The sequence below is a fragment of the Labeo rohita genome, chromosome 12, assembly GCF_022985175.1.
Source record: "Labeo rohita strain BAU-BD-2019 chromosome 12, IGBB_LRoh.1.0, whole genome shotgun sequence".
Lineage (NCBI taxonomy): Eukaryota > Metazoa > Chordata > Actinopteri > Cypriniformes > Cyprinidae > Labeo > Labeo rohita.
The window spans coordinates 21,448,604-21,462,536 of record NC_066880.1 but is presented as its reverse complement, the minus strand read 5'-3'; the positions used below and the strand labels follow the sequence as shown (position 1 = coordinate 21,462,536).

At 42.7% G+C, this 13,933-nt stretch overlaps 1 protein-coding gene across 1 annotated transcript in view; it reads left to right on the top strand.

The window, feature by feature from the left end:
- The first annotated feature begins 6,294 nt into the window (after positions 1–6,294).
- si:ch211-217a12.1 (alanine aminotransferase 2-like) overlaps positions 6,295–13,933 on the top strand; it is a 29,777-nt gene continuing 22,138 nt past the window's right edge. Inside the window, exons 1-2 of the mRNA XM_051124339.1 lie at positions 6,295–6,452; positions 12,392–12,575. Coding sequence (XP_050980296.1) covers positions 12,438–12,575 — 138 coding nt within the window. The 5' untranslated portion in view covers positions 6,295–6,452; positions 12,392–12,437. The remainder of the gene's footprint in view (positions 6,453–12,391; positions 12,576–13,933) is intronic.

The window sequence follows — 13,933 nt, the reverse complement described above, 5'->3', positions numbered from 1 at the left end:
TCCCAGAGCCAGTCCACAAGATGGCCGCCATCCCCAAGCCTGTTCACAAGATGGCCGCCATCCCAGAGCCAGTCCACAAGATGGCCACCATCCCCCGCCCCGAGTCCCCAGCCAAGATGGCTGCCACGCCCGGGCCTCATCAGTCCAAAATCATCTTCATCTGAATCTCATCCCATGTCTGCCACACCCAAAGCAAATCAAGTGATGGCTCATCTTCCGGTGTCAAGTCAGGGCTGCACTTTTAGTGCCAAGTAAAGTGACAGCTGTGATTCCTGAGCCACGTCAAGTTACAGCTGTTACTTCGGAATCAAGCCAAGTCACAGCTGTTTTCCATGAGTCAAGCCAAGATACAGCTGTTCTCCCTGAGTCAAGCCAAGACACAGCTGTTGTTCTCCATGAGTCAAGCCAAGTCACAGCTATTTCCCATGAGTCAAGCCAAGTCACAGCTGTTCTCCATGAGTCAAGCCAAGCCACAGCTGTTCCTCATAAGTCAAGCCAAGTTACAGCTGTTGTTCCTGAGTCAAGTCATGTTACAGCTGTTGTTCCTGAGTCAAGCCAAGTTACAGCTGTTGTTCCTGAGTCAAGTCACGTTACAGCTGTTGTTTCTGAGTCAAGTCGAGTTACAGCTGGGTTGTCTATGTTACGCCAAACCACAGCTGATTTCCATGAACCAAGCCAAGTTACAGCAGATCTTCATGAGCCAAGTCAAGTTGCTGCTGTCTTCCCCGAGCCAAGCCAAGCCACAGTTGACCTTCATGAGCCAAGCCAAGTTACAGCAGATCTTCATGAGCCAAGTCAAGTTACTGCTGTTGTTCCCGAGTCAAGTCAAGCCACAGCTGACCTTCATGAGCCAAGTCAAGTCACAGCTGACCTTCATGAGCCAAGTCAAGTCACAGCTGGTCTTCACGAGCCAGGTCAAGACACACCTGTTCTTCATGAGTCAAGTCAAGTCACGGCAGACCTCCCTGAGTCAAGTCAAGTCACGGCAGACCTCCTTGAGTCAAGTCAAGCCACGGCAGACCTCCCTGAGTCACGTCAAGTCACGACAGACCTTCCTGAATCAAGTCAAGAAACAGCTGCGCTCCTAACAGTACCTCTTCACGACATGGCTGCCAGTACAGGGCCTCGCCAAGCCACGGCCGTCCTGCCAGAACCTCACCAGGTCTCCTCTGACCTTCCTAAGCCAAGTCACGTCTCAGCTGATCCTCTAGAGTCTCGTCACGTATCAGCTGACCCCCCAGAGCCTCGTCATGTATCAGCTGACCCCCCAGAGCCTCGTCACGTACCAGCTGACGTCCCAAAGCCTTGCCAGGTCTCGTCTCAGCTCCCAAGCCACGCAGAGCCCACACTCCCAAGCCACGCATAGCCCACGCTCCCAAGCCACATGTCCATAGCGTCCACACCCTCAAGACCGGCAGGCATCCCACTATCTACTGTGCTGCCTGTAATGGCTGTTGCCATTTTGAGCGTGTGGGCTACACACTGTGCTCCAAAGGCCTCGTCTGACCACAAGTCTGCTCCAGAAGCTTCGCCTGACCACGACTCTGCTCCAGAGGCCTCATCTGACCACGAGTCTGCTCCAGAGGCCTCGTCTGACCACGAGTCTGCTCCAGAGGCCTCGTCTGTCCACGAGTCTGCACCTATGCCTCCAGAGGTGTCAGCTTCTGCTGTAGATCCTCCAAAGGAGGCGGCGTCCACCCATGAACTCACTGCCACGTCTGACCACGAGTCTGCGCCACCATGGCTCCAGGCTCCTCTGAATCAAACATTGTGGACTTCTGCTCCAGTGGTACACTGTCTGCCATTGTTCCATGGCCCAGGCTCTCCAGTGTTCCACTGTCTGCTACTGCTCCACGGCCCAGGCCCACCAGTGTTCCACTGTCTGCCATTGCTCCACAGCCCAGGTCCTACAAGGTTCCACTGTCTGCCACAGCTCCACGGTCCAGGTCCTCCAAGGTTCCACTGTCTGTCACAGCTCCACGGCCCTGGTCCTCCAAGGTTCCACTGTCTGCCACTGATCCACGGTCCAAGTCCTCCAGTGTTTCACTCTCTGCCACTGCTCCCTGGCCCAGGTCCCCCAGTGCTTCACTGTCTGCTACTGTTCCATGGCCCAGGTCCTCCAGTGCTTCACTGTCTGTCCCTGCTCCACGATCCAAGCCCACCTCTTCTGCACGGACCTGGCCCCCCGACCCACCCCCTGTTTTGCCTCTGTTCCCCCACCCTCCTGGACTGTTGTAGTTTTGAGTGCCAGGAGTCGCTCCTAGAGGGGGTGATTCTGTAACGTACTTCCTGTTTGGTGGCCATTTAAGGAGGCCTATACCAAACAGCCATTGCGAAGTATTGTTTTGCCTGTGCGGACTCTACCAAGCGTTTTCCCTGTTTTCATTGCCTTGTTTTTGTTATCGCCACGGTTTTGTTTCTTTGTCATAGTTTTGTCTTGTTTTTTGCCATAGTTTTGTCTCGCTTCATTGCCATAGTTTTTGTCTAGTTTTCATAGCCTTGTTCATTTGTTACTTTGGACTGCTCACCGGTATTTTGACCTATTGCCTGTTTTACTGAATTACGCTTTTGCCTTGCCTACGTGTTACTGTTTGTTTGGAGATCGACCCTGCCTGTCTTGACTACGTTGTGTTCAATAAAGCTCGCATCTGGATCTATCACGCTTCTCAAGAGTCCCGTTACACATTTTTATGCTATTGATCTTAATTCACACGAGTAATATCTTGAATATAAGATGGAGGTGCATAAGGTCTAATAAAAAGCATTCTTGGTATTTATGGGGCTACATGGTAGAGTGTCTTTGTTGTAAGCTGCCAGAGTCCTTCTTGGATGTATTGGTCTTGTCCCCAGGCAGCACCTCCTTTGTCTGCCAGTTTCACTCTGATTTTCAAATAGACATTTTAGTTTTTGCAAGATTCAGATGCATTGGTTTCCTCCAATTGGAAAAGACAATCCAATCATGTGAGACTTTATTAATAAAAGTATTAAGTGTCAGATTGGACTTCTTAGTGGAAAAAGTGAACTTAGGTTTGAATGAAGTGGCACTTGTCACCTCTGTTGATTTATCCACTGAAACACATTATAATTGTTGTGGTAACCAGTGTTGGGGAGTAACTAGTTACATGTAATGGAATTACGTAATTGAATTACAAAAAAAAAAAGTTATTGTAATTAGTTACAGTTACTGAGAAAAATGTGTTATTAAATTACAGTGAAAATGTTAATGCTTACAAAGGGGGGTTACATCTGAATTGTTTCTCACACACACACACACACACGTTTCCACATTCCATAGACGTAATGGTTTTTATACTGTACAAACCATATTTTCTATCGCCCTACACCTACCCTACACCTAAACTTAGCCCTCACAGGAGACTGTGCATACTTTTACTTTCTCACAAAAACACATTCTGCATGATTTATAAGCCTGTTTCCTCATGGGGACCTAAAAAATGTTCCCACAAGGTCAAAATTAATTTAATCCTTGTGGGGACATTTGATCCCCATAATGTGGTAAATACCAGGTACACACACACACACACACACACACATACAGATTTAATTGACTTCTTTCAAAAATTGCATTGACTGCTCTAAAACGAGACACCAATGTTTCATAAGTTTATGACACATGCTTATTCGATAAGTGTTTTATTTCCTATTTGGGTTTATGCATATACTTTATTTGTTAAGATTAGTTGTTTTTTCCAAGGCATTGTTAGATGCCAGTGTTTCCAGTCATAACTATGCAAACATTTGATTTCAAAACCAGTATCATAGCTATTAAACCATTTCTTGCTAAGATTTCAAATCTGTATTTAACCTCAGAATGATCTCAATGTAAATAAAATGTGTTAAGTCTGAATTTGTGGTAGCTGTGCTTTAAGTTAAATTATTTCATGGCTCTGTGGAATGCTTGATTCTGATTTTTCAGTCATGACATTCCAAGGTGTGTTATTCTCCGATAACAACTGGTAAATGCTGATAACACAGACTCATCCAGGCAACTTAAGTTGGCGCTATATGTTTTATAAATTTTCTTGGTGGACGCTTTGCGTTCAAATATTTCAACTCAGATCTGTCACAGTTATGTCTATTCGTGTACTTGGTTTTTCCCATTGTCTCCCCCTGTCAATCTGTTTGCTTTGGTTTAGCCCTCATTAGCGTCATCCCCTTCACCTGTCTGTAATGATTAGTCACACTTCATAAGTCTGTCGCAGTGTTCAGTTCTCTTTCGGTCTTTATCGTTTACCTATGTGTGTGGATGTCAATCTTGTTCCTGACCTGTTAACTCCTTGGATTTATATTAAAAGACTTTGTTTGTTTGTTATATCGTGTTCGTGTCTCGTTCCATCCGGCACCATTCGTAACAAGATCAGTGTTTTGTGTCTAATTATTTACTTTTGTGGCAAGCAGCTGTGTAATAAGTGGGATAATGTACATCCAGCCAATTGTTATCGCAAAATAAAGATGTATATTATCCCTTACTTATTATAATCTTAATTAAAGTGATGAAGGATTTTGAAAGTCTGACAGTAATCAGTGTTGAGTGCTACTGTAAGATTAACTCTGCCTGGTTTAAATGTTTCAAAATTATTAACAGTTGAAAATATTAGAAATTTAGAAAAGTAATTAAAAAGTAATCAAATGTAATAAGTTACATTACTCTAATAAAGTAACTGAAAAGTTACACTACTTGTTAGGGGAGTGCGGGGCACAACCTAACACTTTTTGAATCTCTCAGTTTGTGTAAATCCACGTGGGGTTCAGAGTATAATTTTTTATCAACATTAATTACACATTTGTCTAGTACAAATATGTAGCCTTGTTTCATAATTACAGTGTGTACGTTTCTCGTTATTCACCTCAAAAGAAAGGAAGTGAAAAGTGACAGTGACGTAGGTGGGGTAAATTGTAACATGTGAGGGGCATGTTGTAACATGACCATATGACAGCTTAAAATATTATCTGATCGAATGAAAAAAATATACACAACAAACAAAAATATTTTGTCAATAAAATAAAATGATTGTCTTTTTCAAATAAAATAATGGCGTTTTTTAAGAATTAAAAATCATCTGTTTTTGAGTCTCAGAATGAACACATTGCAACAATGCGTGGGACGGCCCTGATCGCTATAGCAGCAAGTAAACACCGTAAATTTGGTTACGCTAGCGTGTGTGGAAATACTTAAACCAGGCGTGTTACAACTAACCCCGCATTAGTTTGTGTCCCGCCCACCCCTACATTTTAAATAGAGTAACTTGTAATCTGTAACCTATTACATTTCCAAGGTAACCTTCCCAACACTGGTGGTAACACACTTTAAGATGCAAATTGCGTTGAAAACTAAGTTAGTTTGAAATTCATTGGCTGAATGTAGGGCCTTTAGAAAGAGATACAATCAGATGAAACAGAGGTATTTCAAACTTAATTATTAAGCATTAATTACTGCCTTGGTCTCACTTAATTCCTGGTCTTCTTGGGCTCCAATGGTTCATGTCTGCATTCCCTCCTTGTCCGCCGCAGCCTCTTCTCTTTACCTAAGACAACTAAGGATCTGAAATCTAAAAAAATTCTGTGCTCCCTATAAGACACTGATACACAAGATCCTTCCTCATAATCATTACTTGCTAAATTAAATTAAACTAACTAACCTTACTCTACTTTGTCTCTTATATAAGTTATTTTTCTCCTTGACAGTCTGTATTCAGGAGAATGTTCTTCTGGGATTTTAAGTTTGACTACCCCAATTTCCTTTTATATTTATTTTTATTTTTTCGCTTCCTCAGTGAGGAGAATGGTGAAATGTAATAGGGAGTATTTATGCAGTATTGCTTCCCACTTATTTTAGTCAAAAGATCAGCCCCAAATGAATAAATTTCTTTGTTCTCAGACCACGTGGGATTTTTTCTTTACATGACCGAACAATAGCAAAGTGTTAATAGACGGTGCAAACAGATCCTTGCCTCAACTCTCTCCTTCCATTTCACAACCAACACATCACTATCAGCTGTGTGTTATCTTTAGAAAGTGATCCCTGTGTTTTGATGGCTGATGTTTGAGCAACAGCTGTTGAAGAGGTTGTGTAATATGGAACAGTTTATGCTGATGAACCGCAACATTTGAACATTTTGTCAAAGTGCAGCACATTCTGCTCAACTGCATGTCATCTGGGTCAACATCACATGTCTATAAAGATCGAATATCACTTTCTCCTGAGACGGTACAATCCATACAGGCCAAAGTCCACTTGGAAGTGTCTTGGAAACTTTCCTTGAATAGAACGGAATGAAAGGGGTGGGCAGGAAAAAGCTCTGATGTCATATATGTACACAAGGTCTTCACATTGGTGGAGTTGTCTTTTAAACTGTGCACAGAATAGAGGGAAGAAGAATGGATTAAATAACTGGAAGACAGCGATTAATGACCAAATGTGATCAAATAAGGTAGTGTCCATTTATTTAATATGTAGTTCAAGCATAAGTTGTTTGCAAACAATGATATCATTATAGAGTATGTCTAGTCTGTTTGTTTTTGAAATGACAGGTTGAAATGACAAAACAACGGACCAGCACTAAAAATTACATAAAAATTATTGTGACACTTTGTGTTTGCAGACATTAATAAAACATCCAAATAGTTAATGTGATGGTGTGACTGTTTTAATTTGAGGGGAATTGACTTCATACATACACTAAAACCATTTCTTACACTGACAGTTCGCATGTTTTCAGCGTGTCACTGGTTGAATGGCAGAGAACAACATTACGTCTTCCAAAAATAAAAAAAACACATGCTCAGAAATTAAATGTTGTAGCCACAAAGAGTTCACTGTATAGCAGAATACAATCAGAAAAGAGCATGATCACAATTACAAATTTGTTTTCCCCATTTCCTTTACACATTTTTTTAATAGACTTCATGATGTTAACCCAAATTTTTTTTTTGTGAGGTCCAGAACAAATGTACATGAGCAATATGAGGCATGGTTATGTTAATATAGAAAAAAATTAAAAACAGTGCTTCTCAAACCTGTCCTGACATCCCATCAATACACATTTATATTTTCCCCATCTATCACTCACAATTCAACTTATCAGCTCATTAGTAGAGACTGCAAGAGTCCTAAAACCCAGAAATTCCAGTCTTTTTGAATGGGTTTTTGGTTGAATGGCTAAAATACACCATAAAATACATCAGTAATAGATCAGTTTTGTGTCTTGCAAAAAATGAATACTATGCGGACTATAGAGGTTGATAGGGAATGATTTCTCACTCATCAGACAAAGTTGCTTATTCTTCCTAACTGATGTTGCTCAGTCAAGCCTCTGGGTTATATCTGGCACATTTATCAAAAGTACCAAATCATGTTTATACCATGAGGGAAAAAATGCAAAACAGATTTGTTTACAAACAAATAGAATATTCTTCAAAATAATTTAATTTCGCCTTTCATTTTATATATAATGGGCAATCTTATTTCCATACTTATTCCATGCTTATATTTTCCACAATTAGGAAGTGCATTTGTTCCAACTGTACCCAGGTCAGGTACAGTTACTTATCCATAATGCATTAAGGTAGCCTAACCAATAGCAACCACTTATAGGAAATGTTAAAGTGCCTTAAAAGCTGTTTTACATGAATATTTTATTTCAGTTCTTCATTTTCTTCATTTTGTTTAGTGCATAGCAACAGCCTAAGCATGGCATTAGACCAATTCCCACAATAAATAAAATCAGACATTTTAAGATGATCTTAGTCAAAATGGCTGAAAAAATCTTAAATATAATCACTAGTAATATAATTTAATTGTTTATCACGGTTGACCAACAGGTGACACTGTTTCCAAATTGATGTGGTGTGGTCAGTGTGATGTGACAATGACATAAAGTTTTGTGTCAATGTTTAAAAGCTTTGAAGAGATACAGCCTCAGATGCAGCTTGGCAACATGCCATCAAATTTGTTTTGTCTACTGAAATTAAATTAACTATTTACAAGCATAGACTGAAGTTGATCAGACCAACAAAAGCTGTACAAAAGGTACATGTAACGGGACTCCAGTGAAGCGTGTTAGATCCAGATGCGAGCTTTATTAAACACAGCGTAGTCAAGACAGGCAGGCTCGATCTCCAAACAAACAGTAATACGAAGGTAAGACAAAAGCGTAATCCAAATAAACAGGCAGAAGGTCAAAGTCCAAGTGAGCAGTCCAAAGTAGCAAAATAAACAAGGCTATGAAACTAGGCAAAAACTATGGCAATGAAGCAAGACAAAACTATGGCAAAAAACAAGACAAAACTATCACAATGAAACAAAACCATGTAAATAGCAAAAAACAAGGCAACGAAATCAGGAAAACGCGTAGAGTCCGCACAGGCAAAACAATACTTTGTGAGGCCTGTTTGGTGTAGGCCTCCTTAAATGGCCACCAAACAGGAAGTAACCCAAGAAGCAGCAGAGGGAGCGGTAACAGAGAGTCAGTGGGTGAGGGCTCCCTCTGCTGGCGTGGCATTACAGAATCCCCCCCTCTAGGAGCGACTCCTGGCACTCAAAACAACAACAGTCCAGGAGGGTGCGGGAACAGAGGCAGCACAGGGGGTGGGACGGGGGGCCAGGTCCGTGCAGAGGAGGTGGGCCTGGATCGTGGAGCAGGGACAGACAGTGAAGCACTGGAGGACCTGGACTGTGGATCAGTGGCAGACAAGTGAAACCCTGGAGGACCTGGACCGTGGATCAGTGACAGACAGTGGAGCCCTGGAGGACCTGGACCATGGAGCTGTGGCAAACAATGGAACCTTAGAGGACCAAGGCTGTAGAGCTGTGGCAGACAGTGGAACCTTAGAGGACCTGGACCGTGGAGCTGTGGCAGACAGTGGAACACTGCAGGGCCTGGGCCGTGGAGCAGTAGCAGACAGTGGAACCTTGGAGGAGAAGTCCACTATGTTAGATTCGGAGGAGCCTGGAGCCATGGTGGAGCAGGCAGAGCAGGAAGCCATGGTGGGGCAGGCAGAGCAGGCATAACAGGGAGCCATAGCGGGACAGACAGAGCAAGCAGAGCAAACAGGAGCAAAGATTTACACAGTGGAACTAGTGACATCCATAGCAGAGCATTGGGTTCATGATTAGCCTTCTTGGCCGTGACATGGCAGGCAGAGAGTTCGTGATAGGCCTCCTTGGCCGTGATAGGACAGGCAGAGAGTTCATGATAGGCCTCCTTGGCCGTGACATGATGGGCAGAGAGCTCATAGGAGGACGCCCTCCCCATAGGAGGTTCTGCAGCCGGAGCCACCACCTCCGGGGGCATTGGTGCAAACTCATGGTCAGACGTGGCAGTGAGTTCATTAATAGGAGCCCTAAGGTGGGCCTGTGGCTTGACTTGGCTCAGGGACAACAACAGAAACTTGACTTGGTTCATGAAGATCTGCTGTAACTTGGCTTGGCTCATGGAATTCAGCTGTGGTTTGGCGTAACATAGACAACCCAGCTGTAACGTGACTTGACTCAGGAGCAACAGCTGTAACGTGACTTGACTCAGGAACAACAGCTGTAACTTGGCTTGACTCAAGAACAACAGCTGTAACTTGGCTTGACTCAGGAACAACAGCTGTAACGTGACTTGACTCAGGAACAACAGCTGTAACTTGGCTTGACTCATGGTGAACAGCTGTGACTTGGCTTGACTCATGGGGAACAGCTGCGACTTGGCTTGACTCATGGGGAACAGCTGCGACTTGGCTTGACTCATGGGGAACAGCTGTGACTTAGCTTGACTCATGGGGAACAGCTGTGACTTGGCTTGACTCATGGGGAACAGCTGTGACTTGGCTTGATTCAAGAACTACAGCTGTAACTTGACTTGATTCAGAAGCAACAGCTGTAACTTGAAGTGGCTCAGGGAACACAGCTGTCACTTGACTTGGCACTGAAAATGCAGCCCTGACTTGACACCGAAGGATCAGCCATCACGTGATTTGCTTTGGGTGTAGCAGACATGGGATGAGATTCAAATTAGATGATTTTGGACCGATGAGGCTCAGGCGCAGCAGCCATCTTGACCGGGGACTCAGATGGGGCGGCCATCTTGTGAACAGGCTTGGGGATGGCAGCCATCTTGTGAACAGGCTTGGGGATGGTGGCCATCTTGTGAACAGGCTTGGGGATGGCGGCCATCTTGTGGACTGGCTCTGGGATGGCGGCCATCTTGTGGACTTGCTCTGGGATGGCGGCCATCTTGTCGACTGGCTTGGGGTTGGCAGCCATGACAGGTGCAGACTCTGAAAGGGCGGCCATTATGGGTGCAGACTCTGGAAGGGCGGCCATGACAGGTGCAGACTCTGGAAGGGCGGCCATGACAGGTGCAGACTCTGGAAGGGCGGCCATGACAGGTGCAGACTCTGGAAGGGCAGGCATGGCGTGAGCAGGCCCTGGAGTGGCAGGCATGGCGTCAGCAGGCCCTGGAGCAGCAGGCATGGCGTGGGCAGGCCTTGGAGCGGAAGACGTGACATGAGTAAACTGTGGCTTGGTAGACGTGACGTGAGCAGACTTTGGCTTGGTGGATGTGACTTGAGCAGGTTTTGGCTTGGCAGGCTTGGCATGAAGGGGCTCTGGCATGATGGTGACAATACCGGACATGACATGTAAGCATTCTGGTGTGGCAGATACTGGAGGATGGCAAGGTTTGTCATTAGCAATCCCTACAGTAAATGCTGATCCAGCCAGCAACAAAGCATAGTCAATATAACAAATCAGAGACCAGTGGTGGTGATGACCTGGCATCTTACTTGAAATATCCTTACGCAAACCAAAGTAAAAAGTGTCTTTGAGAAAACTCTCCTTGAAGTCCACCAAGTGGCACAGTTCACAGAAATCCAGAACATATTGCTCAATAGGCCGGTTACCTTGACGGAGTTTAACGAGGCGTGATGCTGGATCCATGGTTGATTGTTGGTTGTGTGTGTTGTAAGCCGCTGGATCTTTGGTAGGCGAAGTATTCTGTAACGGGACTCAGTGAAGTGTGTTAGATCCAGATGCAAGCTTTATTAAACACAGCATAGTCAAGACAGGCAGGGTCGATCTCCAAACAAACAGTAATACGAAGGCAAGACAAAAGCGTAATCCAAATAAACAGGCAGAAGGTCAAAGTCCAAGTGAGCAGTCCACAGTAGCAAAATAAACAAGGCTATGAAACTAGGCAAAAACTATGGCAATGAAGCAAGACAAAACTATGGCAAAAAACAAGACAAAACTATGACAATGAAACAAAACCATGGAAATAGCAAAAAACAAGGCAATGAAATCAGGAAAAACACTTGGTAGAGTCCACACAGGCAAAACAGTACTTCGCGTGGCCTGTTTGCTATAGGCCTCCTTAAATGGCCACCAAACAGGAAGTAACCCAAGAAGCAGCAGAGGGAGCAGTAACAGAGAGTCAGTGGGTGAGGGCTCCCTCTGCTGGCGTGGCGTTACAGTACAAAAGCTGTCACTGGGACAGTATCTTATCAAAAGGTACACATTTGTACCAAAAGGGTTTATTTGCTCTATTACAGGCTGAGTTGTAACTGACCAAACAAAGATGCTACATGTGGAACCAGCAGTTTCTGATTTATATTAGACTGTACCATTTAAAATATTGAAGCAAAAACAGTATGATCCGTCTTTAGCTTTGTGAAATTATGCTACAAAAAAAAAAAAAAAAAAAAAAAACATCTGCATGAAACAAAAACAGCAGACAGGATAAATGAAAGCGCAGATTTATTCTCTGACAGCAGGCGGCGGTTATGGAACAGGGCAATATAACGTTTCCTTGGCTACTGCTGTAAACAAAGCAGCGCTGCGCTTATAAACGCATTTTAATAGGCATTTTATGGAGGTAAGATGAAAACAATGCCATCTAAACTTTTCTGATGACTAGTCAATTCCCCTCAAAGATTTAAATCCCCCACCCCAAAATATGTCGCACATTGCAAACAAAGCTAGTATTTTATCCTCTTTGCGTCTGTCAGCGTCTCTGCTCTACATTTGCTGTGGTTAATGTTTGGACTTTCTTCTATCTATGTGCCAAATTTCAAGTTATAACTTTTCCACAAGCGGTTCTGGAGTCAAAAGCGGATGATAATTATGATGATGAAGAAGAAGAAGAAGAAGAAGAAAGTAACGGATACAATGGTGCCGCACACCTGTAATGGTGTCTACTCAAAGAAAAAAAGAAGAAAAAGGATGTGCATGCATGACGTCCTTGATTACTGTCGTCTTATTTCAGTAGTGCACGTCTGTTCTGTTATCTCCATTATTGCCGTCTTATTTGCGTATTGCACGTCTGTACTGTTATCTCCATTATTGTCGTCTTATTTGAGTATTACACGTGTGCTCTGTTATCTCCAGGTTTACACCAGAAATTCTCTGAAAAGGAATACACGGAGATACTACTATGGCTCAGAACGGCTGTGAGCACAGTGAAAGGGTGCTGACGATGGACACGATGAACCCTAACGTTAAACGCGTAGAATACGCTGTACGGGGTCCCATAGTGCAGAGGGCAGTTCAGATCGAAAGGGAACTCAATATGGTGAGTAGGCATATCATTTGAATTTATTTGATTATAAAGTTGCTTTTAAAAGTCGACGCTTCGTTTTATTAAACACTAGTATATTGCATACTACACAGCATTCTGTTTCTTTTCCAAACATTATGAAAATATTGTAATGCTATACACTAAGTTGTTTATAGTGTTACATTGTTATCATATAATCTGCATTGTCGCAGGTTTAATTCAATTAGTTATCACCACAGAAATAATAATTAATTATTATGTTAAAACCAATTATGAATTATTGTTAACAATAAGCATGTCTGAATGAATCCAATGTTTCTATAACATCCTGTAGGAACAAAATGCAGACTTAAGGAGCTTTGAAAGAAATATGTGCATTTGTCTGTGGAAAAATAAGTATTTGTAGTCACTAAATATAACTGTATTCTGGGCAGTGGCAGCAAGGGCACAGGGAAAATGACACCACAACAACAGTGAAATCTACATAACACTGAAAATAGACTGATAGAGTTAAGCTTGAACACACTGTTGTGATAATGACTGTCTTAGCCTGGTGAGCTGGCTACTTGAGTTGGGTCTCATCACAATCAACTGTGGTGGTTTGATGGTTGTAATGTCATTGGTTATATGTAAGAACAATTTTGTGTGATGTTCCTTCAATGAAAGGAAATGCTCTGTACAGTTTATCTTTGTTGGGTGTCAACTGTCAGACAGTTTCTCACAGATGACAACCCCTTATCTGCTGCAAGCACATGCTCTCTACATGACTCCCCCTGCTTCTTACATAGTTTAGTTATTTTTTAAAACATATCTTGGGTGATTGTTAAACATCGAAAAGCTGACCTTACCTGCACTTAATATCAAATTCATATCATAATATACATTTTATGAAAATATAAGGATCATTTATAATGCTTTTATACACATCATAGTTAAACCATTTGTTTAGAATTTTAACAATATTAGAACATTTAGATCAATGAAGAATTGTATCTTCATCAATTCATCAATCCGTTTAGCAGAATTCCAAAAAATTAAATACACATCAAGTTGAATCCAACTTGTGCTAAACATGAGACATGCTTCAAACTAACTCATAAGCCAACGGTTAAAAGTGATTACTGTCTACAGTCACTTCAAATGCCCTACTGTCAGATGCATGTGCTGATAAATTCATTTAAGGCATTTTTTTCTCATTGGATGCCTTACATCTTTTAGTTGTATCTTTATCTGTAAATGTTAGAAATTTATGTAAGTACTTCCATGTTGCATAAAGGCTAGTCCAGGCAGCAAGTCTTTGTTAAATTTTAAAGACTTCACCGAACAAGCGCTAAGTGCACGCATATGCATCAAACAGACAGTATGGAAGCACA